This window comes from Caretta caretta, chromosome 7, assembly GCF_965140235.1.
Source record: "Caretta caretta isolate rCarCar2 chromosome 7, rCarCar1.hap1, whole genome shotgun sequence".
Lineage (NCBI taxonomy): Eukaryota > Metazoa > Chordata > Testudines > Cheloniidae > Caretta > Caretta caretta.
This window is the reverse complement of record NC_134212.1, coordinates 28,017,349-28,042,943: the sequence shown is the minus strand read 5'-3', so window position 1 is coordinate 28,042,943 and position 25,595 is coordinate 28,017,349. Positions and strand designations below refer to the sequence as shown.

General features: G+C 43.5%; 1 protein-coding gene across 7 annotated transcripts in view; it reads left to right on the top strand.

Annotated features, from left to right (window-relative positions):
• The first annotated feature begins 1,240 nt into the window (after positions 1 to 1,240).
• Positions 1,241 to 25,595, top strand: part of CACNA2D3 (calcium voltage-gated channel auxiliary subunit alpha2delta 3) — a 729,133-nt gene continuing 704,778 nt past the window's right edge. For 4 of the 7 annotated variants that reach the window (XM_075130333.1, XM_048857135.2, XM_048857134.2 and 1 more), the window contains exons 1-2: positions 1,245 to 2,445; positions 3,091 to 3,172. In XM_075130333.1, coding sequence (XP_074986434.1) covers positions 2,333 to 2,445; positions 3,091 to 3,172 — 195 coding nt within the window. In that variant the 5' untranslated portion in view covers positions 1,245 to 2,332. Of the gene's footprint in view, positions 2,446 to 3,090; positions 3,173 to 25,595 lie in introns of all 7 variants that reach the window. The other 3 variants (XM_048857136.2, XR_007357538.2, XM_048857137.2) reach the window with 3 other exon arrangements.

The window sequence follows — 25,595 nt, the reverse complement described above, 5'->3', positions numbered from 1 at the left end:
TATTTAAACCACATTTGTAAACAGTGTACTTTGTTGGACTGAGCAACAAAAAATATGTTTGTGTTCTAGGAGTTAAAGCCATACCGATTACTTTCCTGACATAACATTTAAAAATTGCATAACAAACATGTATAGGAGAAGCATCTGTGCATGTCTACAGTCTGATATTGTACTGAAAAGGTCTTACTGTTTATAGGACATGTTCAAAAGGGTGTATAATTCATTATATATGGTTAGTCATCCATACATAGTTTTTACATTTTGCCTGTAGGTAGGCTGAGCACCTGGTGATATGGCAGTATATTTAAACCATTTCTTACCAAATGCTCATTGGATCACACAGATTTCAACATTTGCAGACCAAGGGGATTGTCAGTGCACAAAGTCATATGGGTAGCCCAAAAACACAAGATAAAAATGTGCATTTCCCCTCCAAACCAAGGTAAGACTGAAGATGAGGGCAATCTACTTCATATGGGGGAATGAGTAGTGTGTAATGAAAGCTAAACTCCAAGCTTTTCCAATAACTGTACAAATTGCTTTAGAACCTTTTACCTTTTTTCTTAAATCTTCAGTTTTTCCAGAGATTTGGTCATCTTACTAAACAGCAGTTACATTTTGGCCAGGACACATGTTCTATGGCAATCAGATAGTGAAAGGGGATGGTAATATTTACAGCAAGCTGTTCAGCACACGTGTAAAAGTTAATGTGAAAGCAAAGTACCGGTACTGTGTACCAAACCTCAAGGGAGGCAAGGCTAAACAAGGAAAGTGTACTGCGTACAAAGGAATATGGTCTAATTAGACATGAATTCCAACTACCGAGCTAGGTAAACTAGAATTCTAGATTTTGTGCATTAGTGTTTCAGTAGCTGATCTCTCCAGCACAGTGTAAGGATGACTCAGCCCATGCTCAGATCATCTTTAATTCCCGGTCTGATTATTTATGTTGAAGTTCAAATGCTATTTTAAGTCTTTAGCTTTTGGAGGTAGAGGGTTAGAACAAGCAATTCTGGGGCAGGGAAGAGAGGCGAGAAACCAGGACAGTGGAGGTTAAAACACACCAAAAATACCTGACTCAATCATTCCTGCTCCCCATCTGCTCTCTCTGTGGAATAGCTTGTGAGCCTCTGCTCACTTCACTAAGGGGAATTCCTCCACAAGCACAAATTAATAATTCATTCATAGGCTCCAGTCCCTTAGCCTGCATTGATTCACTCATACTGCATCTCCTTTCATTCATAAGCCTTTCCCCGTCCTGATCTCTCGGAGAGCGACTCGCTGCAGCGCTCAGCCAGGGAGGACGCTGCAAACGTGCCTTCCTGCCCAAGGACATGCTACATCGGACTCCGTTCAATGTGCGAACCTGACCTAAGCCCGGGGCCTGGGAATCCGCCGCTTCTGCGTCTCAACATGCCCCTTCGCCCAGGGTCCGCTCTGCCGGCTTTGCCTCCCGTCCTCTTCCCCCTCGCGGCGACTCTGCGGCCGGGATGCTCAGCTGTTTCCGGCGCGAGGGGCTGAGCTCCAGCCATCCATCTCCGCTGGAGGGCTGGGTGACAGATGCTTGTCATGCAGCAGTGCATGCTCTGAATTGGCCAGGGCTCCGGTGGGTGTACGCGGCCCCCCTCCTGCTCCTGCCAGCCCTGCTGAGCCCTTCCCAGCCCAGCCCCTAGGGCAATGTGCACTGCTCCCGTCAGCTCCCCCCACCCCCGGGAAGGGCTGAGTCGCACTCCGAGCTCCTCCAGACTTTGCCAGACCCCGGCCCTTGGCCCTTGGCCCCTCTCCTCCTGTGCCTGCTTTGCGCGCTATCCCACTAGAAGGCTGCTCCCACGGAACCAGCGCATTGCCTGACTTGATCTGGGATGAAGGCTGGAGTTTACCGGAGACCTCTCGGCAGCTTTCCCTTTGTAAAGTGAGCCGTAATTGCAAGGAGGCAGCCTCCCCGCTTGGAATCAATAGGGGCTGCTGCCTCGCTGCTAAGGGCACTTCGGAGCAGCGGCAGCGCACTGGAGTAACTCCAGCACACCGCTGACTGCGGAGTTGTAAAGAACTACGTGCAAAGTGGCTGCAGCAGGGCTGGAAAACGCTTCGCTGTTACCAAGGACACAATAGTTTTTTCAAGTCATTAGAGCTTTTTCTCTGGTCCTCTCCTTCCATTGCCCAGAGAGGGCCATTCTGGGGAGGGATGAGGATGGAGCTGTGATAGATATACATTATTATTTTCCTCCCCAGCGCTGCTTTGGTGGGGGAAAGAGGCTTTAGCAATCAGCTCTGCTGCTGAGATCAGCTCTGCTCGAATTTCCCTAAGTCTTCTCAGCCTCTGAGAGAAACCATGATTTTGAACCTACTCCGGGCGTTTTGGGGGGTCTTCTTTCTTTTCTGGACCGCTTTTAACACAGCCCTAGTGGATGTGGTCGGATCGGAGCAGCAGATCCCCTTGTCGGTGTAAGTGTTTTCATGTTTTTGCTCTCCGACCGCGCTCCAGGGGTGAGAACTTGGAATCCCGGTGCCCAAGTTTTTGTTGGTTTTGTTGTTTGTTGCAGATGTTTGACTGCTCAGAGCATTTTATTCCCTTGCCAGTTCTGTTTGAAGTCCAGTGCCAATGATTAACTCACTGATGCTTGAATTTTATTTTGGGGGGGTGGAGGTAAACAGATATAGAAACTAAAGTTAAAAGCCTTTATGTTTGGCGGTGATGCATTTACTCACTCTAATATGCTGATTTCTCAGCTTCCAACGCTGTCCTGCCTGCTATTTCATCTTCTTTCTTGCAGCCAATTAGTATGTTAGAGATTATGCAAAAACCTGTCTCTTTACAAATCAGCTTGTTTGTTTTTAAGTGCAGCTTAAGCAGCTTGAAATCCCAAGCCTTACCTTGGTGTATGATGTGAACTACCTGCACCTTGGGGCTTGCACTTGTGAATAGCTCCTCTGTTCTTTTGGTGTGGTGTTATTTCCTAACCGTGCTTTTTGAGGCAGTATTGTTTAGATTCTTTAGAGTGCAGTTGAGGCTGTAGCTGTGTGTGTGTGTTGCCTACTGTAACATATGTATTACATTTCTTCCTGTCTTTTCCCCCCTGCTCCCCACAGTGTAAAGCTCTGGGCCTCTGCTTTTGGTGGGGAGATCAAATCCATCGCAGCTAAATACTCAGGTTCCCAGCTTCTGCAGAAGGTAAGGATCTCTCCAGTAGTAGTAGTAAGCAATGGTTTTAGCACAGAAAATGGAGGCAGATTTAGTTTTCTAAACAAACGGGAGAGCAGCACATCCTTTGGTCAGAGGGCTTTTTTTGCTCTGTATACAGTTCCTAGGCCCTGCTGTCTCCTTGCACTGCGCTGGCTGGAGACTTTCTGATTATCTGGTGATTTTTAATGGATTTCAGTTCCAAACAAAATTACTTACTTGTGAAGTGCACAGTGAAGCTTAGAACATAGCTATTTTGTCTCGTTACTCTAGTTTGATGTTTCAGCATGGAAAAATAGCTGCTTCTCTGTGGAAAAATGTTAACTTCATTCAAGGAGCAGAATTAGTGCATATTTTATCATTTGCATCCTGTGTTGTAAGCATGCAGTCCACTGTATTAGGGAAAGACGACTGCACCATTGTTTATCATCTCTGCTGTTTTTGCAATCCCATTATTTCCCAATCCTCTCTACCCGGTGCTGGGATGTATTACATCATTACAGATAAGGGGAATGAATGTGGTTATCTTCTTGCACAGCTGGGTAATAACCTAGTGAAGTAAAGCAAAAACTTGAGAAATTGGTTTAAGTCTACATAATTCTGAAGAGTAATGAGAACACAGAATCGATTATAAGACTTTAATATAAAGTTACACAGTTCAGTTAGAATAGATGCATCTTCTGATAAAAGTTCCATATTGAGAACTTGTTTTTATAGTGGTTGATTAATTAAAAATTATGAGAGAGAGGTTAAAAGACTTTGGTATTGCAGTTGTGCAACATTTAATATATGATCCTCAAAGCATGATATTGAAATCCAGTAATTTCCCATATATGAATGCCAATTAATCAGGTAACTTTTTTCAAACAGGACTTTAGTCCAAAGTAACTTGTTATGTATGCTGTGTGATAATTATTTATGGTGCATATTTTGAAAGTATTTATATCCTTTGGAAATTTATGCAACAGACAGTATGTCTTACATTGGTGATTCAAAAAGTTTATGGTAAAATTAAAATTGCAGCAATATCTGATTTATTAAAGATATGTAAGAGTACTTACTGTATAAGGAATTGATGTTTTCAATATTGTTGTTTCCCGTATTGCAAAAATTGAGTTTAAGTTTATATAGATCTTAAGAACAAAAGTATTTGGTGTCTTAGTGCTTCTCAAGGTCATTATATTGTCTGAATGTAGCATTTTCGGTATACAGTTATTTTAATCTAACCTTTGGGACCCTCTACATTCATTGTAGTCCTACTTCATATTTTATACATACTTTAAACACTTCTTTGTGTAGTTTGTGCCATCATGCTTTCTGCATAAACTGTTTTGTAATCAGGAAACACAATAACATTACCTTTTTGAACTGCTGACCAGTATCTAATCAAAACATATTCCATGTTTTGGAAATGATCTAATATTGTTCAAATATGTTAATTTTTAATTGAGCATTGCCAGATATGTCCTTTTAGTTAATATGGTCTTATTTAACTTTGTCCACAAGTGTAAACCTCTGTGCGCACACACATGATTTTCAAAGTTTATCTACTGAAGATAAACTGTCCAATGTTTGATTGCAAAATTCAGAACACATTTTGATTCTCAAACCTGTTAAGACCATAGTCAGTATAGATCCTTAATCATTCTTCTCTTCTTAGATACTGATATGACCACTTCTGTAATAATGTATTTTCCTTTGTTCCTCTCTTCCCCCCCCCCCCCCCCGCCAGCAAAGTAGTAAGAATTCTTTCTGTTGGTGGTTATGCTATAGGTGACTGGAAGCTACCTCAATGCTCATTTTACCTTTGCATCAGCATCCTTTCTAATTTACCAGCAAATCTGTTTCTGTTGTTTCACAGCCTGACCATTGTGGGCTTATTCCTTGATATTTGTTTTTAATTTCTTGCCTTTTTGCCTTATAATATAATAGGTATTTAGGGCTGTATTGCAGACAGTAGGATTTTATTTCCCACCAGCATCTTGGTTGCCATAATTGCATTTTAATTTTATTTTAAATTCCGTTTGGGACCTGTTCTCTGAAACTTTGCATTTCTCTACATTGATGGTAGTGGATGAGCCAGGATGGTAGAATGCTTTTACAGGTATTCTTCTGTAATGTTTTATACTTCCGCTTTCTTCAATTTGTGCAAATCAACACATACCAACCTTGAAGATTTTAAAAGTATAAATGCAAATAATTTTCAGTGCACGTAAGTCAGTGGTGGAATAAATCACAACATTTGATGAAGTGCTAATACATCAGTGTCCCAAACATGAACATTTTTTCAAGTGTCCAACAACTTAAGGATCTGTTTAGAATTTATTCTGACAGAATTGGGTTTCTAGAGTTAGTACATTTTCAAATAAGGTTGTGAGTTTACATGAATTGTTGATCATATCTGTGGATGAAACAATACCTTCTGATTAGGAATATAAAATATTAGCAGATGGAGTTATAAAGTACCTATAAAGGCACTATAGCTGATTGGTATAGATTTCTAAGTTGCAAAGTATTCTGAAGTCTTTTTCATATTAATTTTTCACTTAAAGGTTATTCAGTTAATTTTGTCTTAATGTGGAATAAACAAAGTTATTTCACAGGAATAAATTTGAAATTGAGACTATATTTAGACATAGTGCTTCTCGACTATTTTATATATTGAGGCTCAAATGACAACTTGCTAAATTAAATTTGAATATGGAAGTTAAATAGGTTAATCTCTAAGGCCAAACTTCACAAAGATATTTACAATTAATAGTTAGTAATTATTCTGAAGTATTGTTACTTTAAGCATTACCGTTTTGAATTTTTGGTAGCAACTTGCATAGAAGTGATGGTTATTCATCATTCTGAAGCAATCTCTACGTAAATATACATTTGTGCTTACAACTATATAACCAAGTTGAAGTATCTCTAGATGGGGCATTTCAGCATTCTGTTGTTGCTATTTCTATAGTCTGGTTATATTGTTATGCCCTTATAAAAATATGGGGCAGATGATGATGATTTCTTCCAGATTCTGCTCTAGATGAAATTCAGACTGTTCATATACGTTTAACTTGCAGAATTGAAAACTAGCCGCTTTTTAAACAAATTACCTTTTTTATGAATACAATTGATTTTTATACTGCATTATTTTATCTTTAAAGCAAATGAACACTACTGTGTATTCAGAACACCCAACTGAGAAAACAGAATATTGTTGCTTAGATGTTTCTAATTTAGGGACAGTTTGTCATGTTGATTTGGCATCATAAAAGAAACTGTCTGCATGCTGCTGCAGAGACACACATACTCTTCAACTAGTTAGCAGATACTGCTGGGTCCTAGGATTTGGTTCAAATTAATTAACTGTCCTGTGTGATATGTGCTGGTTGGGTTGGGGGGCAGGGGAGAAACGCTATTGTTTCCCTTATACTTTCAGAAAGCCTTAGCTTCACTTTTCATCTTGACATGCTTTTAAAAGGCCATATCTCTATAATATTGTGATTATGGCTAATTAGAACTGCAACAGATATGCTAGCATAGTCTGCTAGAATAGCCAGAATTTTTACCTACAGGATTCAAATCAGGATTTAAATGCAGTGGAGATGCTTATTTAACCTGCTGTAATAAGAATTCTGGAAGAGCTTTGTTTGGAAACACTGCTGTTCCATTCTAAAATTCACAGTAATAAAGGTTTCCAATTTAATACTGTTGCAGCAGAATGGTGGTAATGAAACACAGGTGATGCACCTTCCTTTAATGTTAAAAATAATTGGGCTTTACGCAGTAAAGCTCTTCAGGCTCCTATAGAGCTGCTGGTTCTTTAGCCTGGTTTATGCTTTCTCAGGTTTCTATTGGGGAGTCATTTTTTTCATACACAGCGCACTGACATTCCTTTCTTGAGGCCAGAATTGGCAATATTCCATTTAATCAGTTGATATAGGGGCAATATAAAAACATCCATTTATTTATCAGCACTTGCTATTTAGGTTTCTTGCTAAACACAAGTTTATCCAAAGCTTTCTTTTTCTTATAGAAGGTGTTAAACTGAACCTTCACTGTTTACTTAACCACCTATTATCTTAAATTCTAACCGTGTGTATTGTATGAATATGTCAACTGCTTACTTCAAGTGCTTCTGTATAGTGGAGCCTCCCAAATCATTGCATTTTCTCAAAGCATTTTTTCCAGTCAACGTAACATTCCCTTTTTTAAAGTTTTAATTGCATTTTATTTTCCTGAATAGATTTGGTGCTCTATCTTCTTAGCTTCTTACAACTATGGAAATGTCAGTGCAACATTATTATAACAGGGTGATTTAGATCAATTAGTATTCAGCTGGTGCATCTGACTCATGCAGTACATCTATCTTTAGTTTTAAAACACATAATGGTGACAAAGTTCACTTTATTCAGAGAAATTTAGTCCAATCATCTTGACATTTAATTGCATTTCTTACTCCCCCTCCCCATGCAGCTCACTTTTTAAAAACCTTAATTTTATTATTTTAATTCAAGGTAATATGAATACTGTTGTCTGTATTGGGGTATGGGTCGGTAATATTGCTGATAGCGCAAATTAAAGCAAAGGCATAAATGATTGTCTTGTTGGACACTGGCTTTAAATTTTATGCCAGTTTTGATTATTAATTTTGACCTTGCAAAGAAGCAATACTGTATTGAGTCTTCTTAGTAAGAAATGAATAATATCAAAAATAATGTTAGGAGTAAATATACTTGTGATTTAAAAAAAGGTAAGTTTTATTAATCATATCGTACCAACATCACATTAAGTAAATTATAATTATATAGCTTCAAGTTTGTGCTCAGCAAAACTTCTGGGTGTCTCATACAATCAAATAAAAATTATCATTACAAAATGATAGAGAGATACATGCAAGGATGTAAAAACACTTTAATCCTAGATTTTTGCTTGAGTCATTTTAAGAAATTGCCTTTTTTTTTGTATGCATCACTTGTTGTTCCATCTCCTTTTAATCTGTGCATTTATTTGAGCCACATACCCCAGAAAGAAAAGGAGTACTTGTGGCACCTTAGAGACTAACCAAGTACTCCTTTTCTTTTTGCGAATACAGACTAACACGGCTGTTACTCTGATACCCCAGAAAGCTACTCTCCACACCAAACTGATTACCAAGCATTTAATGAGCTTGAATATTACAAAGAGACATAAAAGTGAATTCCCTTGGAAGGATGCTTTTTGTTTCCCTTTCCTCAAGAAAAAACAAAACACAGAGATGCTTATGCAGTCTACTGCACTGAAGCTGTAGCACACCATAAAAATTTTCAGAAAAGGTCCTTATTTAATATCAGTTATGGATCGAGTTGTAATATATGGATACACTCTCACTTTCCATAGCTCAGTGTATTCTCCTCAGTCAGACAGAGGATTCTCTTCCCTTTTTTGGGGTGAAAACCTGGTTCCACTGAAGTAAATACAAAACTCTCATTACCTTCAGCAGAGCCACAGTTACACCCTGAGTGTTTAGCCTCCCTAACCGACAGCTCTGGAATGTGAACCATAGCTTAAGGTTTGTAATGATCTACCATATAGTCTATTTTTGCCTGAGTCTCGTAGTGATTTTTAACATCTTTTTTTAACTTAAAAGAAAATGTCATTTCAAGCCATACTGCATTCCCTGCTTATTCACATCAGTGCCGTCTGCATCTGTATAGGTTTTGCAAGCACAGAATGATTCCATTGCTTTTTATTATTAAAGGTGAAAGTGTTCTGCTGTTGATATACCATGGAAATATGAGATGGTTTCAGTAAGTTTACAGTACATGCATTGTACTTTGAACAGCGTCTTTTAATATGGAAATTTTTGAGTGGACAATCCAACTGGAAAACATTAGCTCTTGAAAGGAAATGAATGCTAATTTCCTCACTTAATGCATTTATGGTTGTTTTGTTTTCACATCCTGTATTGGAAAATGCTAACATTTCAAGGTTAAAAGAGCCAGTCTCCATGCAAATTACTTTGACAGTGACGGCAGGTAGAGCCATGAACAGATGCCGCATTGTAATAGTGATTCACTTTTAAGCAACTGCTAATCAATACTCTACACTTGCAAATGTCATTACCATTCTATAGGGTATGATACTTTAAAATAATAATAAATGATTAACATATTGTAGAACACAGACATTATGTACTGATGGGAAGAATTATACTCTAGGTTGCTATAGAAATTTCACCAAAAGGCCTGCATAAAATGTTATGATTGCTACTACATGCACTTACAAGGCCCCATCACCATAGTAGCTGTGAGCACTTTACATAGTTTAGATTATATATAATTTTTCCAAAATATAGTGGCTATTTTCTGTGACCCACTTTGGCATGTAGCCACCTACTCTGAAAATACCAAGCACGGTGAATTTCAGTCTAAATGCCAAGTCTGCAGTTGGTAGAAAGCCTGAGCAAAAAGATGTGTCTTACTTTGTTCTAAGAGCATCAGGGACCCAGATCGATTTCCAGAAGGAATGGACTCGGACGAGCCCCTCTGCAAACAGCCAACCCCCAGATCTCAGTGACCCATCTTTGGATGGACAGACAGTGCATTGCTTCTGAGTGCAGGTGTCATGACACTGCATAAGGAAAGATACTTTTTAAGCCTACATCTAGACGTATTGGTAGCAACTAGCATCTCAAATTTGCAGCCAGTTCAGTGAATTGACAGCCAGTGCAGGCTCTATAGAACACAGGTGTGATATGATCTCCTAAACTGTCCTGTTTAAGAGGCAGGTAACTGCATGCTGTACTAGGTGGAGCTCCTGCCTGGCCTTCAGTGGAAGCCCCAGTCAGAGCACAGTGTGGGAAGTCTAGGCTTGAGGTGACCAAAGGAATTGGTAATCATGGCAAGGTCCACATTTGAGAGGAAAATATGTAATCTCTTAGCTGGCCAAAAGGAAACTACTATAAATTTGTTCATAAGAGATTCCCCCTCCCCATTTTTAATCATACTGTTGCTATTTGGGAATGCAGGAGCACAGATGAGCCTACAGTAAGGTCACATGACTGTGTCCCAAGAACCTCTGAATGCTTTCTGGCAAGAGAGTACAGAGGGGTTACAGGAAGCTTCCGAGTCTGGTATATACATTCTAGTTCACCAAAGAGTGTTTCCCAGTGGTTCTCAGTAGCACCATGAAATGCATGTACAGATGTTGTGTAAGGAGCTGTGTACACTGAAAATGTTTTTCAAATATGTGTCTGGGGGTTGGTCATCAGCAAAGATGAAAAACCAGTTACTCAGAGAACAGGTCTTTACCCATCTATCTGTTTATATGTAAATTGAGTATTGTCTCGTTCACAGTGGGACTCCTGTCACCAGTCTGGATGGAACGCAACTGAAGGATTGTAAAAATTTCAGGAAGGAGTTTATAGGAAGAGAACAGCAGCTGGGGGAGAGAAACTTAACTTGAGGTGGACTTCAAAGGGTTTGCTTTGCTATATTTGGGGGGCAAAGAAGACACCTGGGCATCCCTGATGAAGGAAGTAAATGGACAGTGGATTTCATGAAAGTGGGATCTCAACCAGGCTTGAAAATGCTGGGAGAGAGAAGCTTCTTTAGACAGGAACTAGAGTGTTATGATTTTTTTATATGTAACCATTCGTTTCCAATATTTTTACTCGCTATCACTTGGTAGTAAACTTATTCTTGTTTTCACCATAAATATATCTAAGCGCTGCTGTGGTAAGCAAAGTGATGGTCCTGAGTTGAATCTTACAAGTTGGGGCATACTGTTCCTTTGGGAACAGCAGGCATGGTAATTCTGTGAGTGTTCAGTGAGTTCAAGGGAATGCTCGGAGTATTCAAGGGTTGGTGTGTGCCTATTGTTACCTGTACAGAGAATAAAATGCCTACAACGGCTTGGAAGATTGTGCTGCCAGAAGCTCATGGCTTCAGGGAGCTGATCCACAGCCGGCACAGACAAGACTGTTTACACGCTAAGGGCAGGTGGTGGTGAAGTGCCTCACAATCCTGGTACTCCTGGGGAGTGTCACAACCACCCTTTGTTTGTATATTATCAGAGGCCTTTAGTCAAGAAGGTAGTTGTCATAGTTACAGGGATGCTTGTACTGCTGTCACCTCTTTGGTCTCTGAGTGCACCCTGAACCTCCTGCCCCAGGTCAGAACCCCCTCCCGCACCCCAATCCCCTACCACAGCCCTGAGCCCCTTCCTGCATTCCAAACCCCTTGGCCCCAGCCTGGAGCTTCCTCCTGTATGCCAAACCCCTCATTTCTGGCCCCAGCCCAGAGCCCGCACCCCCAGCTGGAGCCTTCGCCCCTCCTGCACCGCAACCCCCTACCCGAGCCCACTGAAAGTGAGTGAGGGAGGGGAAGAGTGAGTGATGGGGGGGAGAGGGCGGCGGCTCAGAAGGGGTGCGTGGGGTCTGGGGGCAAGGGGCGGAGCAATGACGTTCAATTTTGTGCAATTAGAAAGTTGGCAACCCTATTTGTAGGGTTCTGGCTTGTCTCTACTCTACTTGCTTTAGTCGTGCCTCATCACCTACGCTTCTGTTTTATATCTGTGCTAGCTCGGCATGCAGTGTCTGTACTCTACACCGGGGTGGGTAAAATATGGCCCATGGGCCAGATCTGGCCCATCTAACGTTTGTCAGCCCACCAGGCTCTTTGGCTGTCCCCTTGTGATTGGCAGGCCGCTAAAGGTCCCAGAGTGGGGCACTCAGGCAGGCTACCTGCCTGCCGTGGCCCCACGCTGCTCCTGGAACCGGCCAGATGCTGCTGGCATGTCTCTGCGCACCCTTGGTGGTGGTGGGGGAGGCGGGTCCGTGCACTGCCCTCTCCCTCAGACCAGCCAATGGGAGCTGCAAGGGTGGTGCTTGCGGGCACGGAGACCCACTACACCCTCCCCATAAGGGCGCGCAGAGACGTGCCAGCAGCAGCCGGCCACAGCTGCTTCCAGGAGCAGCATGGGGCCACAGCATGCAGGCAGCCTGCCTGAGCCCTGCTGCGCCACCGGCCGGGAGCCACCTGTGTGGCAAGTGCCTCCTGGCCAGAGCCTGCACCTCGCACCCCGTCCCACACTCCAACCCTCTGCCCCAGGTCAGAATCCCCTTCTGCACTCAATCTCCCTACCAAACCCTGCACCCCCTCCTGAACCCCAATCCCCTGCCCCAGGTTGGAGCCCCCTCCTGCACCAAATTCCCTCCTAGAGCCCTCACCCTCTCCTGCATCCCAACACTCTGTACCAGCCCGGAGCGCCCTCCTGCACCCAAACTCCCTCCCAGATCCCGCACCCCCTCCATTAATATAGTAGAAATGTGTGGCCCATGATGACTTACCAAAATTTGTGGAGTGGTCTCCCTGCAAAAATTATTGCCAGCCCCTGCAAGTGTAGACCTATCCTGAAGTCCCACTATCTCATGTAGACCTAGGCAGATCTAGCTTCTCCGGGCATCTCCAACAGCTTCCCGTGTTGAAGTCTGTTTCCCCCTTAGTACTCCCTCCAGCTAAAAGAGTGCTCTTTTAAAACCCTATCAGAGTTCTTTATTCCGTGGTATTTGGTGGCTCCGGGCTGTTTCTGGTCAAACCAGCTTTGTAGGCTGGCAAGAATCATCAAACCGAATAGCCTGCATTGTCCCTTACCATCTCATAAGTGATTGCTGATAGGTGACTATCTTGAACCATTCTTTTCCTTCCTGCCTGTGTTCTTGACAGACCCATATTAAGTTGAACCAATATATTCATGCAGTGAAAGCTATCCCAATAACCAGACCAACACATAATATTGTTGAACATTGAGATGTCCTGGAGGCACTTAGAGTGAGTAGTCATCACCTTATTCCTTGGACGAGATTAATGACCCCTTTGTGATGCATCTTACTTCAGTAAAAGTCATAAGGGTAGGCTATTCCTGTGTCCCACAGCAGAATCAGATTATCCCGATGAATATGAAACTTGATTAGAATCTAAGTCATAATCAGGATTTGTGTGTGCTTTCAGTCAGGGTGGAAGTCTCGATTTAATCCTGAATTTCTACATAAACGTGTGGGTTGTTATAATCTTAAAACATATTCTTCACAACTCAGAAATAGATGTAGGTTTCATTTTTAGAAGGCACACACTATACGTTTTTAAAGTGATTTATTTTGAAAACTTTTCAGATTAGTTTTACAGCTATATCAGAAAATGAATGATTGTTTATTTCAATTAGCAAAGGTAATTGAAGCAAATATTTATGAAGTCATAAATAAAGGTGAACTATCTCCAGTTCAACGGGTTAATCATTAATATTTGGAGGATTTTCTTGCCATGCTGTATTAGGAGGAGAACCTCACCAGACAGACATTTAAATTGTTTTATTTAACTAAAACAACAACGTTATGTATTCTGGATTTTTTTTCTTCAACAGCAAACATATTATAATTTAACAAAACAAGCATAAATTTTTGAATTTAGTTAAACATTCAAGTTTTTTAAAATCAGATTTGTTTTAGTTAAAATTGTTAAATAAAATAGTTAATGAAATTTAAAAAAAAAAAAAAAACAACCCAAAATTAATTGTCAGCCAGGTCAACATGAGAAACTTAAAATATTAGCTTCTGCCGCTAACTCAGTTGTCTTCACCTTCATTTTCCTGTTTGTTCATAATCTGGAAAAGAAAAACAAGCTTTCCTGCTTTTTCAGGTCCCAAACGATTTCTCAATTTGGAATGAATTAGTCCAAAGGAAGAAAATATTCTTTCTACACCGGCAGAAGAAGCTACTTAAAAGTGAGATCATCACTTCAGTAGTCTCCGAATCCAAGTGCTTAAGTGACTTCCACCAGTTCACTGGTGTGACTTTCTTTAAAACATCATCAGCAAACATATATTTCTTGAATGGTTCATATTCCCAGACTGGGTCTCTTTTACGGCCTGCTGCCATTGTAGGTTTTCTGTTCTAGAGAGAATGGTATGGTAGATCTCAAATCAATGAAGGCTAAACTCAGAAAGACCTCAAGACTTCTGGAATATGCTGCTCAAACAGTTTCAATTTTGTTTCTACTGCCTGTTCCTCCCTTCTCACATTTATCTCCTGACTTCTTCTTCTTGTCCAGATCTATTCCGCCCCCAACAATCTGCTATTCATTGAACTTTTTGAAACTTTGCACTTTTAGAGAGAGGTAAGGGATTGACTCGGTGTACACAAATTTGCAGAGGGACAGTAGGGTTGAGGTCTGTTGTTTCTCACCTCTTATTTATTTTATTTATTTCATTTATTTATTTATTTTTATTTTTATTTAAAACCATTTTTTCTGTTAACAAGCGTGTTGTCTCTGGAGACACAAATCCACAGTTTGAGAACTGCAAAACGAAGCATCTCTGATGGTATCTTCCAGTCTGAGCACTGAGTCCCATTGGGTAGATAGAAAGATTAACCTAAATCTATACAGAAGCCCTTCCAACCCCATAAGATTGGGTCCCTAATCCATGAACTATTGGAACTCATTTACAAAACTTTTCTTAAACATTACATGAATATATTGTGTCATAATTTATAATCCCTATTCCATGATGAAAAGGAGTACTTGTGGCACCTTAGAGACTAACCAATTTATTTGAGCATAAGCTTTCGTGAGCTACAGCTCACTTCATCAGATGCATTCAGTGGAAAGCTGTAGCTCACGAAAGCTTATGCTCAAATAAATTTGTTAGTCTCTAAGATGCCACAAGTCCTCCTTTTCTTTTTGCGAATACAGGCTAACACGGCTGCTGCTTGGAAACTGTATTCCGTGATGAGATCTTTGAGCTATAATGTATCTTAATTAAAACTCTCTTTAGATGGGATTTTTTTTGATAAAATGCTTTTGGAGGAAAAAAAACTATTTAAATAAACAATTTTAAATTAAAAACAAAACATTGACTTTTATCCATCCTGCTTTCGTTGCTAATAACTAGGCAGCCTAGTTATGAAAAAGTTGCATCTCATGCTTAGCTCCACTGATTCACTTTCATAACAAAACTGACTGAACCTTTCTTAAGATTTACAAACCTTGAGAGAGTTATTTTTTTCACTTGTTTTATAGCTGGAATTAGAACTGGAATTTCTGAAGTTACAAGAAAGCTTTTCTGCAGATATTTCCGTTGTGTTGCAAGGATGACAATACAGTATTTTCTCATTATATTTTAGACAGATTCAATTTGATTATACTTAGGAAAAGCAACCAAAATCTGAAATTCCAGTTTCTCAGCATTTTTCTACTCAACGTCTTAGCCTTTTGGCAAAATTTTTGAAGTCCTAGTTATTTAGTGGCATTTGTAGCTCTAAATATAGAAAACTTGATGGTCTTTACTAATTTTGATTTGTCCTTTAACTTGTATTAAGCTCTGTGAACAGACATTTACTTTTTTAATACATTTGTCAAAGTATTAGCCAGATTTCAAAAAAAATTAAAAAAAGAATACAGATGCTGATTCAATTGCACATTAATATATTCTGCAGTTGTATCAGGTCACAAAGGAAAATGAGAACTCTTTCTTCTGCTATTCTGTTTCTTTTCCCTTGATACATTCTGTCCTTGTTTATCTTGCTACCTTTGTGTGTGCCTGCTGTCTTTACTCATTTTTTTAACAGTTTGCATTAGCTTTCTGTTACCGACTGCCCCATGCATGTTGTCTTTTTTTGTTAGAGCGGTAGTTGTAAACCCATTTTCCCATTGGGGCAATGCTTTTTTAATAGTAACCTAGATGGTTTCAGTAGATTACTTTAGAAATCATTATGGGGTTGTAAAGATGGTGGTGAAAACCTCATGTTTTTACAGTTTCAGAATGATTGTACAATTTCTGGAATACAGAGCATGCCATACCTTTCCATCACCCGTACTGTACTATACCAGGCATTTAATTGGTTCCAGGGTGGGTGTTACAGGGCTCCTACTGTATTTCCTGTAACTTGGGGTGGGCTTATCTTCAGCCTACCCTCTGGACTGCAGCTCACTCTCAGTCCTACCGCACTCCTACCACTCCTGTAAGGGTATGTCTACACTACGGAATAAGGTCGAATTTATAGAAGTCGGTTTTTTAGAAATCGGTTTTATAAATTCGAGTGTGTGTGTCCCCACAGTAAATGCTCTAAGTGCATTAAGTGCATTAACTCGGCGGAGCGCTTCCACAGTACCGAGGCAAGCGTCGACTTCCGGAGCGTTGCACTGTGGGTAGCTATCCCACAGTTCCCGCAGTCTCCGCTGCCCATTGGAATTCTGGGTTGAGATCCCAATGCCTGATGGGGCTAAAACATTGTCGCGGGTGGTTCTGGGTACATATCGTCAGCCTCCCGTTCCCTCCCTCCCCCCGTGAAAGCAAGGGCAGACAATCATTTCGCGCCTTTTTTCCTGAGTTACCTGTGCAGACGCCATACCATGGCAAGCATGGAGCCCGCTCAGGTAACCGTCACCCTATGTCTCCTGGGTGCTGGCAGACGCGGTACGGCATTGCTACACAGTAGCAGCAACCCCTTGCCTTGTGGCAGCAGACGGTACAGTACGACTGGTAGCCGTCATCGTCATGTCTGAGGTGCTCCTGGTCGCCTCTGTGAGGTCGATCAGGAGCGCCTGGGCAGACATGGGCACAGGGACTAAATTTGGAGTGACTTGACCAGGTCATTCTCTTTAGTCCTGCAGTCAGTCCTATTGAACCGTCTTATGGTGAGCGGGCAGGCGATACGGACTGCTAGCAGTCGTGCTGTACCATCTTCTGCCGAGCAGTCATGAGATGTGGATGGCATGCAGTCCGTCTGCTGCCAGCCAAAGATGTAAAAGATAGATGGAGTGGGTCAAAACAAGAAATAGACCAGATTTGTTTTGTACTCATTTGCTTCCCCCCCCTCCCCTGTCTAGGGGACTCATTCTTCTAGATCACACTGCAGTCAAGATGCAGCGAGGTAAATCTAGCCATGTATCAATCAGAGGCCAGGCTAACCTTCTTGCTCCAATAAGGACAATAACTTAGGTGCACCATTTCTTATTGGAACCCTCTGTGAAGTCCTGCCTGAAATACTCCTTGATGTAAAGCCACCCCCTTTGTTGATTTTAGCTCCCTGAAGCCAACCCTGTAAGCGCCCCTCCCAGCGTCAGAGCAATGGCAAACAATCGGGCATCTGAGAGTGCTGTCCAGAGCAGTCACAATGGAGCGCTCTGATGGGGCTAAAACATTGTCGCGGGTGGTTCTGGGTACGTGTCGTCAGGCCCCCGTTCCCTCCCTCCCTCCGTGAAAGCAAGGGCAGACAATCATTTCGCGCCTTTTTTCCTGAGTTACCTGTGCAGACGCCATACCACAGCAAGCATGGAGCCCGCTCAGGTAACCGTCACCCTATGTCTCCTGGGTGCTGGCAGACGCGGTACGGCTTTGCTGCACAGTAGCAGCAACCCCTTGCCTTCTGGCAGCAGACGGTGCAATACGATTGGTAGTCGTCCTCATCGTGTCCGAGGTGCTCCTGGCCGCGTCGGCTGGGAGCGCCTGGGCAGACATGGGCGCAGGGACTAAATTTGGAGTGACTTGACCAGGTCATTCTCTTTAGTCCTGCAGTCAGTCCTATTGAACCGTCTTATGGTGAGCAGGCAGGCGATACGGACTGCTAGCAGTCGTACTGTACCATCTTCTGCCAGGCAGGCAAGAGATGAGGATTGCTAGCAGTCGTATTGCACCATCTTCTGCCAGGCAGGCAAGAGATGGGGATGGCTAGCAGGCGTACTGTACCATCTTCTGCCAAGCAGCCATGAGATGTGGATGGCATGCAGTCCTTCTGCACCGTCTGCTGCCAGCCAAAGATGTAAAAGATAGATGGAGTGGGTCAAAACAAGAAATAGACCAGATTTGTTTTGTACTCATTTGCCTCCTCCCCTGTCTAGGGGACTCATTCCTCTAGGTCACACTGCAGTCACTCACAGAGAAGGTGCAGCGAGGTAAATCTAGCCATGTATCAATCAGAGGCCAGGCTAACCTCCTTGTTCCAATAACAACGATAACTTAGGTGCACCATTTCTTATTGGAACCCTCCGTGCAGTCCTGCCTGAAATACTCCTTGATGTACAGGCACCCCCTTTGTTGATTTTAGCTCCCTGAAGCCAACCCTGTAAGCCGTGTCGTCAGTCGCCCCTCCCTCCGTCAGAGCAACGGCAGACAATCGTTCCGCGCCTTTTTTCTGTGCGGACGCCATACCACGGCAAGCATGGAGCCCGCTCAGCTCACTTTGGCAATTAGGAGCACATTAACCACCACACGCATTATTCAGCAGTATATGCAGCACCAGAACATGGCAACGCGATACCGGGCGAGGAGGCGACGTCAGCGCGGTCCCGTGAGTGATCAGGACATGGACACAGATTTCTCTGAAAGCATGGGCCCTGACAATGCATGCATCATGGTGCAAATGGGGCAGGTTCATGCTGTGGAACGCCGATTCTGGGCTCGGGAAACAAGCACAGACTGGTGGGACCGCATAGTGTTGCAGGTCTGGGACGATTCCCAGTGGCTACGAAACTTTCGCATGCGTAAGGGCACTTTCATGGAACTTTGTGACTTGCTTTCCCCTGTCCTGAAGCGCATGAATACCAAGATGAGAGCAGCCCTCACAGTTGAGAAGCGAGTGGCGATAGCCCTGTGGAAGCTTGCAACGCCAGACAGCTACCGGTCAGTTGGGAATCAATTTGGAGTGGGCAAATCTACTGTGGGGGCTGCTGTGATGCAAGTAGCCCACGCAATCAAAGATCTGCTGATATCAAGGGTAGTGACCCTGGGAAATGTGCAGGTCATAGTGGATGGCTTTGCTGCAATGGGATTCCCTAACTGTGGTGGGGCTATAGATGGAACCCATATCCCTATCTTGGCACCGGAGCACCAAGCCGCCGAGTACATAAACCGCAAGGGGTACTTTTCAATAGTGCTGCAAGCTCTGGTGGATCACAAGGGACGTTTCACCAACATCAACGTGGGATGGCCGGGAAAGGTGCATGATGCTCGCATCTTCAGGAACTCTGGTCTGTTTCAAAAGCTGCAGGAAGGGACTTTATTCCCAGACCAGAAAATAACTGTTGGGGATGTTGAAATGCCTATATGTATCCTTGGGGACCCAGCCTACCCCTTAATGCCATGGCTCATGAAGCCGTACACAGGCAGCCTGGACAGTGGTCAGGAGCTGTTCAACTACAGGCTGAGCAAGTGCAGAATGGTGGTAGAATGTGCATTTGGACGTTTAAAGGCGCGCTGGCGCAGTTTATTGACTCGCTTAGACCTCAGCGAAACCAATATTCCCACTGTTATTACTGCTTGCTGTGTGCTCCACAATATCTGTGAGAGTAAGGGGGAGACGTTTATGGCGGGGTGGGAGGTTGAGGCAAATCGCCTGGCTGCTGGTTACGCGCAGCCAGACACCAGGGCGGTTAGAAGAGCACAGGAGGGCGCGGTACGCATCAGAGAAGCTTTGAAAAACAGTTTCATGACTGGCCAGGCTACGGTGTAAAAGTTCTGTTTGTTTCTCCTTGATGAACCCCCCCGCCCCTTGGTTCACTCTACTTCCCTGTAAGCTAACCACCCTCCCCTCCTCCCTTTAATCATTGCTTGCAGAGCCAATAAAGTCATTGCTGCTTCACAGTCATGCATTCGTTATTCATTCATCACACAAATAGGGGGATGACTACCAAGGTATCCCAGGAGGGGTGGTGGAGGAGGGAAGGAAAATGCCACACAGCACTTTAAGCACAGCACTTTAAAAGTTTACAACTTTAAAATTTATTGAATGACAGCCTTCTTTTTTTTGGGCAATCCTCTGTGGGGGAGTGGCTGGTTGGCCGGAGGCCTCCCCACCGTGTTCTTGGGCGTCTGGGTGTGGAGGCTATGGAACTTGGGGAGGAGGGCGGTTGGTTACAGAGGGGCTGCAGTGGCAGTCTGTGCTCCAGCTGCCTTTGCTGCAGCTCAACCATACACTGGAGCATACTGGTTTGGTCCTGCAGCAGCCTCAGCATTGAATCCTGCCTCCTCTCATCACGCTGCCGCCACCTTTGAGCTTCAGCCCTGTCTTCAGCCCGCCACTTACTCTCTTCAGCCCGCCACTTACTCTCTTCAGCCCTCCACCTCTCCTCCCGGTCATTTTGTGCTTTCCTGCACTCTGACATTATTTGCCTCCACGCATTCGTCTGTGCTCTGTCAGTGTGGGAGGACAGCATGAGCTCGGAGAACATTTCATCGCGAGTGCGTTTTTTTTTCTTTCTAAGCTTCACTAGCCTCTGGGAAGGAGAAGATCCTGTGATCATTGAAACACATGCAGCTGGTGGAGAAAAAAAAAGGGACAGCGGTATTTAAAAAGACACATTTTATAAAACAGTGGCTACACTCTTTCAGGGTAAACCTTGAAAGTTAACATTACATACATAGCACATGTGCTTTCGTTACAAGGTCGCATTTTGCCTCCTCCCACCGCGTGAACGGATTTTGGTTGAATGCCAGCAAACATACACTGCAATGCTTTGTTCTACAGTGATTCCCCAGTACGTGTTGCTGGCCTGGAGTGGTAAAGTGTCCTACCATGAAGGACGAAATAAGGCTGCCCTCCCCAGAAACCTTTTGCAAAGGCAGAACCGCAAATGCCAGGGCAAAGTAATCCTTTCACATGCTTGCTTTTAAACCATGTATAGCATTTTAAAAGGTACACTCACCAGAGGTCCCTTCTCCGCCTGCTGAGTCCAGGAGGCAGCCTTGGGTGGGTTCGGGGGGTACTGGCTCCAGGTCTAGGGTGAGAAACAGTTCCTGGCTGTCGGGAAAACCGGTTTCTCCGCTTGCTTGCTGTGAGCTATCTACAACCTCCTCCTCATCATCTTCTTCGTCCCCAAAACCTACTTCTGTATTGCCTCCATCTCCATTGAAGGAGTCAAACAACACGGCTGGGGTAGTGGTGGCTGAACCCCCTAAAATGGCATGCAGCTCATCATAGAAGCGGCATGTTTGGGGCTCTGACCCAGAGCGGCCGTTCGCCTCTCTGGTTTTCTGGTAGGCTTGCCTCAGCTCCTTCAGTTTCACGCGGCACTGCTTCGGGTCCCTGTTATGGCCTCTGTCCTTCATGCCCTGGGAGATTTTCAGAAAGGTTTTGGCATTTCGAAAACTGGAACGGAGTTCTGATAGCACGGATTCCTCTCCCCAAACAGCGATCAGATCCCGTACCTCCCGTTCAGTCCATGCTGGAGCTCTTTTGCGATTCTGGGACTCCATCATGGTCACCTCTGCTGATGAGCTCTGCATGGTCACCTGCAGCTTGCCACGCTGGCCAAACAGGAAATGAGATTCAAAAGTTCGCGGTTCTTTTCCTGTCTACCTGGCCAGTGCATCTGAGTTGAGAGCGCTGTCCAGAGCGGTCAGAATGGAGCACTCTGGGATAGCTCCCGGAGGCCAATACCATCGAATTGTGTCCACAGTACCCCAAATTCGAGCCGGCAACGTCGATTTAAGCGCTAATCCACTTGTCAGGGGTGGAGTAAGGAAATCGATTTTAAGAGCCCTTTAAGTCGAAATAAAGGGCTTCATTGTGTGGACGGGTGCAGGTTTAAATCGATTTAACGCTGCTAAATTCGATCTAAAGTCCTAGTGTAGACCAGGGCTAAGGGGGACAGCAGTTACAGAAGGGTGGGGACCTCCCATGAGCCTAAAGCAAAATCCCAGGTATTTTACGTGTATTAACTGTTCATTTTATCCTTTTAATCACACTGGAAACTGGCCACAAGTTGCAACTACGGTAATTAACAAATCCACCAAGTTACCTCTGTTAGCGGTACTAAGTGCATTTGTACTTAACCCACTGTGGCTTGAAGGTGCTGTGAGGAAGGGGAAGAATTCCCTTGTCCTCTGCTAATTGGCCCATGGGAGAGAGAAGTTCCTTCCTGTCTGTCAACTGGCTGATCAGCTAGCCACACAGCATCTGTGAGGCTGGATTTCTGTTCCAAGTTCAGAGTGGTTAGGGTGGGGCTGCTGGAACAGAGTGGAAAGAGGCTCCATGTGGCCCCTGTTCCGGGTGAAATCCTGGGAGCCAGGGAATACTGGCCTTCAGCCCCTCTCCCACCCAACTGGCCAAGGGGTGCCAGAGACTCCATGGCTGGGAAGGAGCTACCTGGTGTCCCTCAGCAAGTGCCTTCCTTGATGTGGGGACTGTCCCTTTTCACCACCAGCACTATCAAGTTCCCCCCATCTGAGGCAGGTGGATGGCATTTCTCTTACCACATCTACCATTGTTGTTCATAGTAGCAAAGTATCTATCACAACTACCTGAAGCCCACCGAGGTACAAGCAGATTTGCTCCAAAATCATAAATCAATAAAGTTTCAATTGAACCTGGGCCCAGATTATCCAAAAAGTTCATAAAGCTGGTTTGAATTCCATATTTTAATAACTTATTCAAAAACTATTAAACCCTTCTGGATTATCCTGGCACATTTTAATATAGTTACCCCTAAAACTGTAACATAATTAAATGAAAAAGTATTTTAAAGATGGCTTCATATTTACTTAGTTTTTCCCCCTTGTATATTTTAAATATTTGAGAGATTATTGTTCTTCCCAGCTCTGCATAATTTAGTCTTTTCACCCTATGGGGATCCTATTTAGAGTGTTAGAATTATGTTTGTCTTTAAATATTTGGTTCAGTGAAAGTGAGGTCCACAAGGTAGCTGTGATAAATGAAGGTGGGGGGTAGCTTCCTTTTATGGAGCCAGCCAGCCAGTTAGCTATAAAATCTCTCTTAGTAGCTGTTCTCTACTTGCTTTACCAAAAAAGCGTTAAAAGTCTCACTGTGATACATAGGTAAAAGGAAGTGAGTGGGCACATGGCCAAAAGAGCCAATGGGAAGGCTAGAACTTTTTAAAACTGAAACAAGACTCTACTTTTGTCTGTCTTGTTGTTGTTCTTGGGGAGAGGCAGACAGGGCTGCAACTATGCTGTAAGAAGCTTGGGGCTAGGTATGAAAAATCATCAGTATCATACCTAGAAACTACTCATTTGAAATCCCAGATACGTGAGCAGATCAGGAAATGTCTAGGACAGAGATCGGCAACCTTTGGCACGCGGCTTGTCAGGGAAATCCACTGGTGGGCCGGGCCGGTTCGTTTATCTGCAGTGTCTGCAGGTTTGGCCGATTGCAGCTCCCACTGGCTGCGGTTTGCTGTTCCAGGCCAATGGGGGCTGCGGGAAGCGACGTCCAGCACATCGCTTGGCCCACGCCACTTCCCGCAGCCCCCATTGGCCTGGATCAGTGAGCCGCGGTCAGTGGGAGCTGTGATCAACCAAACCTGCGGACCCTGCAGGTAAACAAACCGTCCTGGCTCACCAGCAGATTTCCCTGAGGGGCCGCGTGCCAAAGGATGCCGATCCCTGGCCTAGGAAGACACGATCTGGTTTCTTTTTTTATTTCTTTATGGCTTGTGGACTCCTCTGTACTAACCCCAGATGCTTTTGTTTGCTTATAACCTTTTAAGCTGGACCTCAAGATGCTATTCTTGATGCTTAATCATTGTAGTTGCCCTTTTAAAATCTATCAATAGCCTAAGTTTCCCAGATGTATTTTCTTCCTTTTGTTTTTTTAATAAAGTTTACGTTTTTTAAAGAACAGAATTGGATTTTTGTGTTTGTGCACATGTTTAATTAGCTAGTGGCAACAACTGATTTCCTTTGTTTTTCTTTCTCAGCTCTTCCCCGGAAGTGGGGGGTGAAAGGGCTTGAGGGTACCCCACAGGAAGGAATTCCCAAGTGCGCCTTCCTGGGTTCTCAAAGAGGTTTTGCACTTGGGTGTTGGCAGCATTTACCAATCCAACGTCAGAGAAAAGCTGTAACCTTGGGAGTTTAATACAAGCCTGGAGTGGCCAGTATTAATTTTTAGAGTCCTTGCGGGCCCCACCTTCTGCACTCAAAGTGCCAGAGAGGGGAATTAGCCTTGACAGTAGCATTCAGAAAAACATGATCTCAAAGTTTGACAGGTGCATGTGAGTGGGAGAGACTGAAGTTGTATACAGAAAATATTCTGTGTACAGTGGTCGCACAGTCAAGAGATAATTTATCTGTAATTAGGAATGAGTCAAGTGGGGTTGAAACTAGGCAAAACAAATTGAGAGTGTGAGTTTGTAAACTTAACTGAAAGTTGAATGTTATTGGGTTTGGGTCTTTCTGAGGGGGAAAGGAGGAAGCGGAAAGGAGCAGTGGAAAAATAGCTGGGAAGTAAAGCAGAGCAAAGAATGGGAAATGAAAAAGAAATGGAGAGATGGTGTAAAATAGAGCAGGGACAAGAAAAACAATTATTAAAAACATAGCATTCAATTGTGCTTAGAGGTCCTGATCAGAATGACGAGCTCATTGTGTTTAGCACTATACTCACACAGCAATTGACACGCAGATTTCTAGAAAAGGATCTGTACATGGTGAGGGGAAAGAGGTGGAAAACCCATCTATGGAGAAAATATAGTCTAGAACAGTGGTTCCCAAACTAGGGATGCAGCTTGTTCAGGGAAGGCCCCTGGTGGGCCAGGCCGGTTTGTTTACCTGCTGCGTCTGCAGGTTTGGTTGATCGCAGCTCCCAGTTGCTGCGGTTCACCATTCTCGGCCAATGGGAGCTGCGGGAAGTGGCACGGGCCGAGGGACGTGCTGGCTGCCACTTCCCGCAGCCCCCATTGGCCTGGAGCAGCGAACCGTGGCCACTGGGAGCTGCGGATGCTGCAGGTAAACAAACCGGCCTGGCCCACCAGGGGCTTTCCCTGAACAAGTGGTGCCCCTAGTTTGGGAACCACTGGTCTAGAAAGTAGCCTCTTGTTCCAGCCAGCTTTTGTGAAATTGTTTCTTTTCCCAATAAATAAGACTTCACTTTAGCTAGAAAGGGGTGTGTGTGTGTGTGAGATTTGCAAACTTGAGGTAATTTTGCAAACCTAGAACTGGGTTCACCCATCCCTGCAGTCAGTTGTTTTACAAACAGGGTATAGTAGGAATTAAATCCCTAGGAAGAAAGGGGTGAAACACTCCTTGCAAACAAATTGCTCTAAGCACATTTAATACTGGTTAGAATTATTTTATAATACTATAAAGTAAAAACTCTATAAAGAGATTTTAATTACTTTTCACTTATGGTTAATTGTTATATATATTTATTTTTCTCCAAGGCAGTGGGAAGCTTTATGTAAAATGCTAAATTCATGCTTTTGTGATTCTTGTAGCTGATAAGTTCTCTCTCTCTCCTTATACTTGCATATTTCTGGTAGTATGTTTTCTTTTTTAATGGGAGCTCCATTGTGTTAGGCACTGTTTAAGCGTGTAATGAGAGAGTTCCTGACCTGGAGAGCTGGATATCTACATAGATAGCACAAACAAAGGGCAGGAGAAAGTAAGTATTGCTTCTCCATCTGTAAAATGGGATTAATAAGGCACGAAGACTTTGATT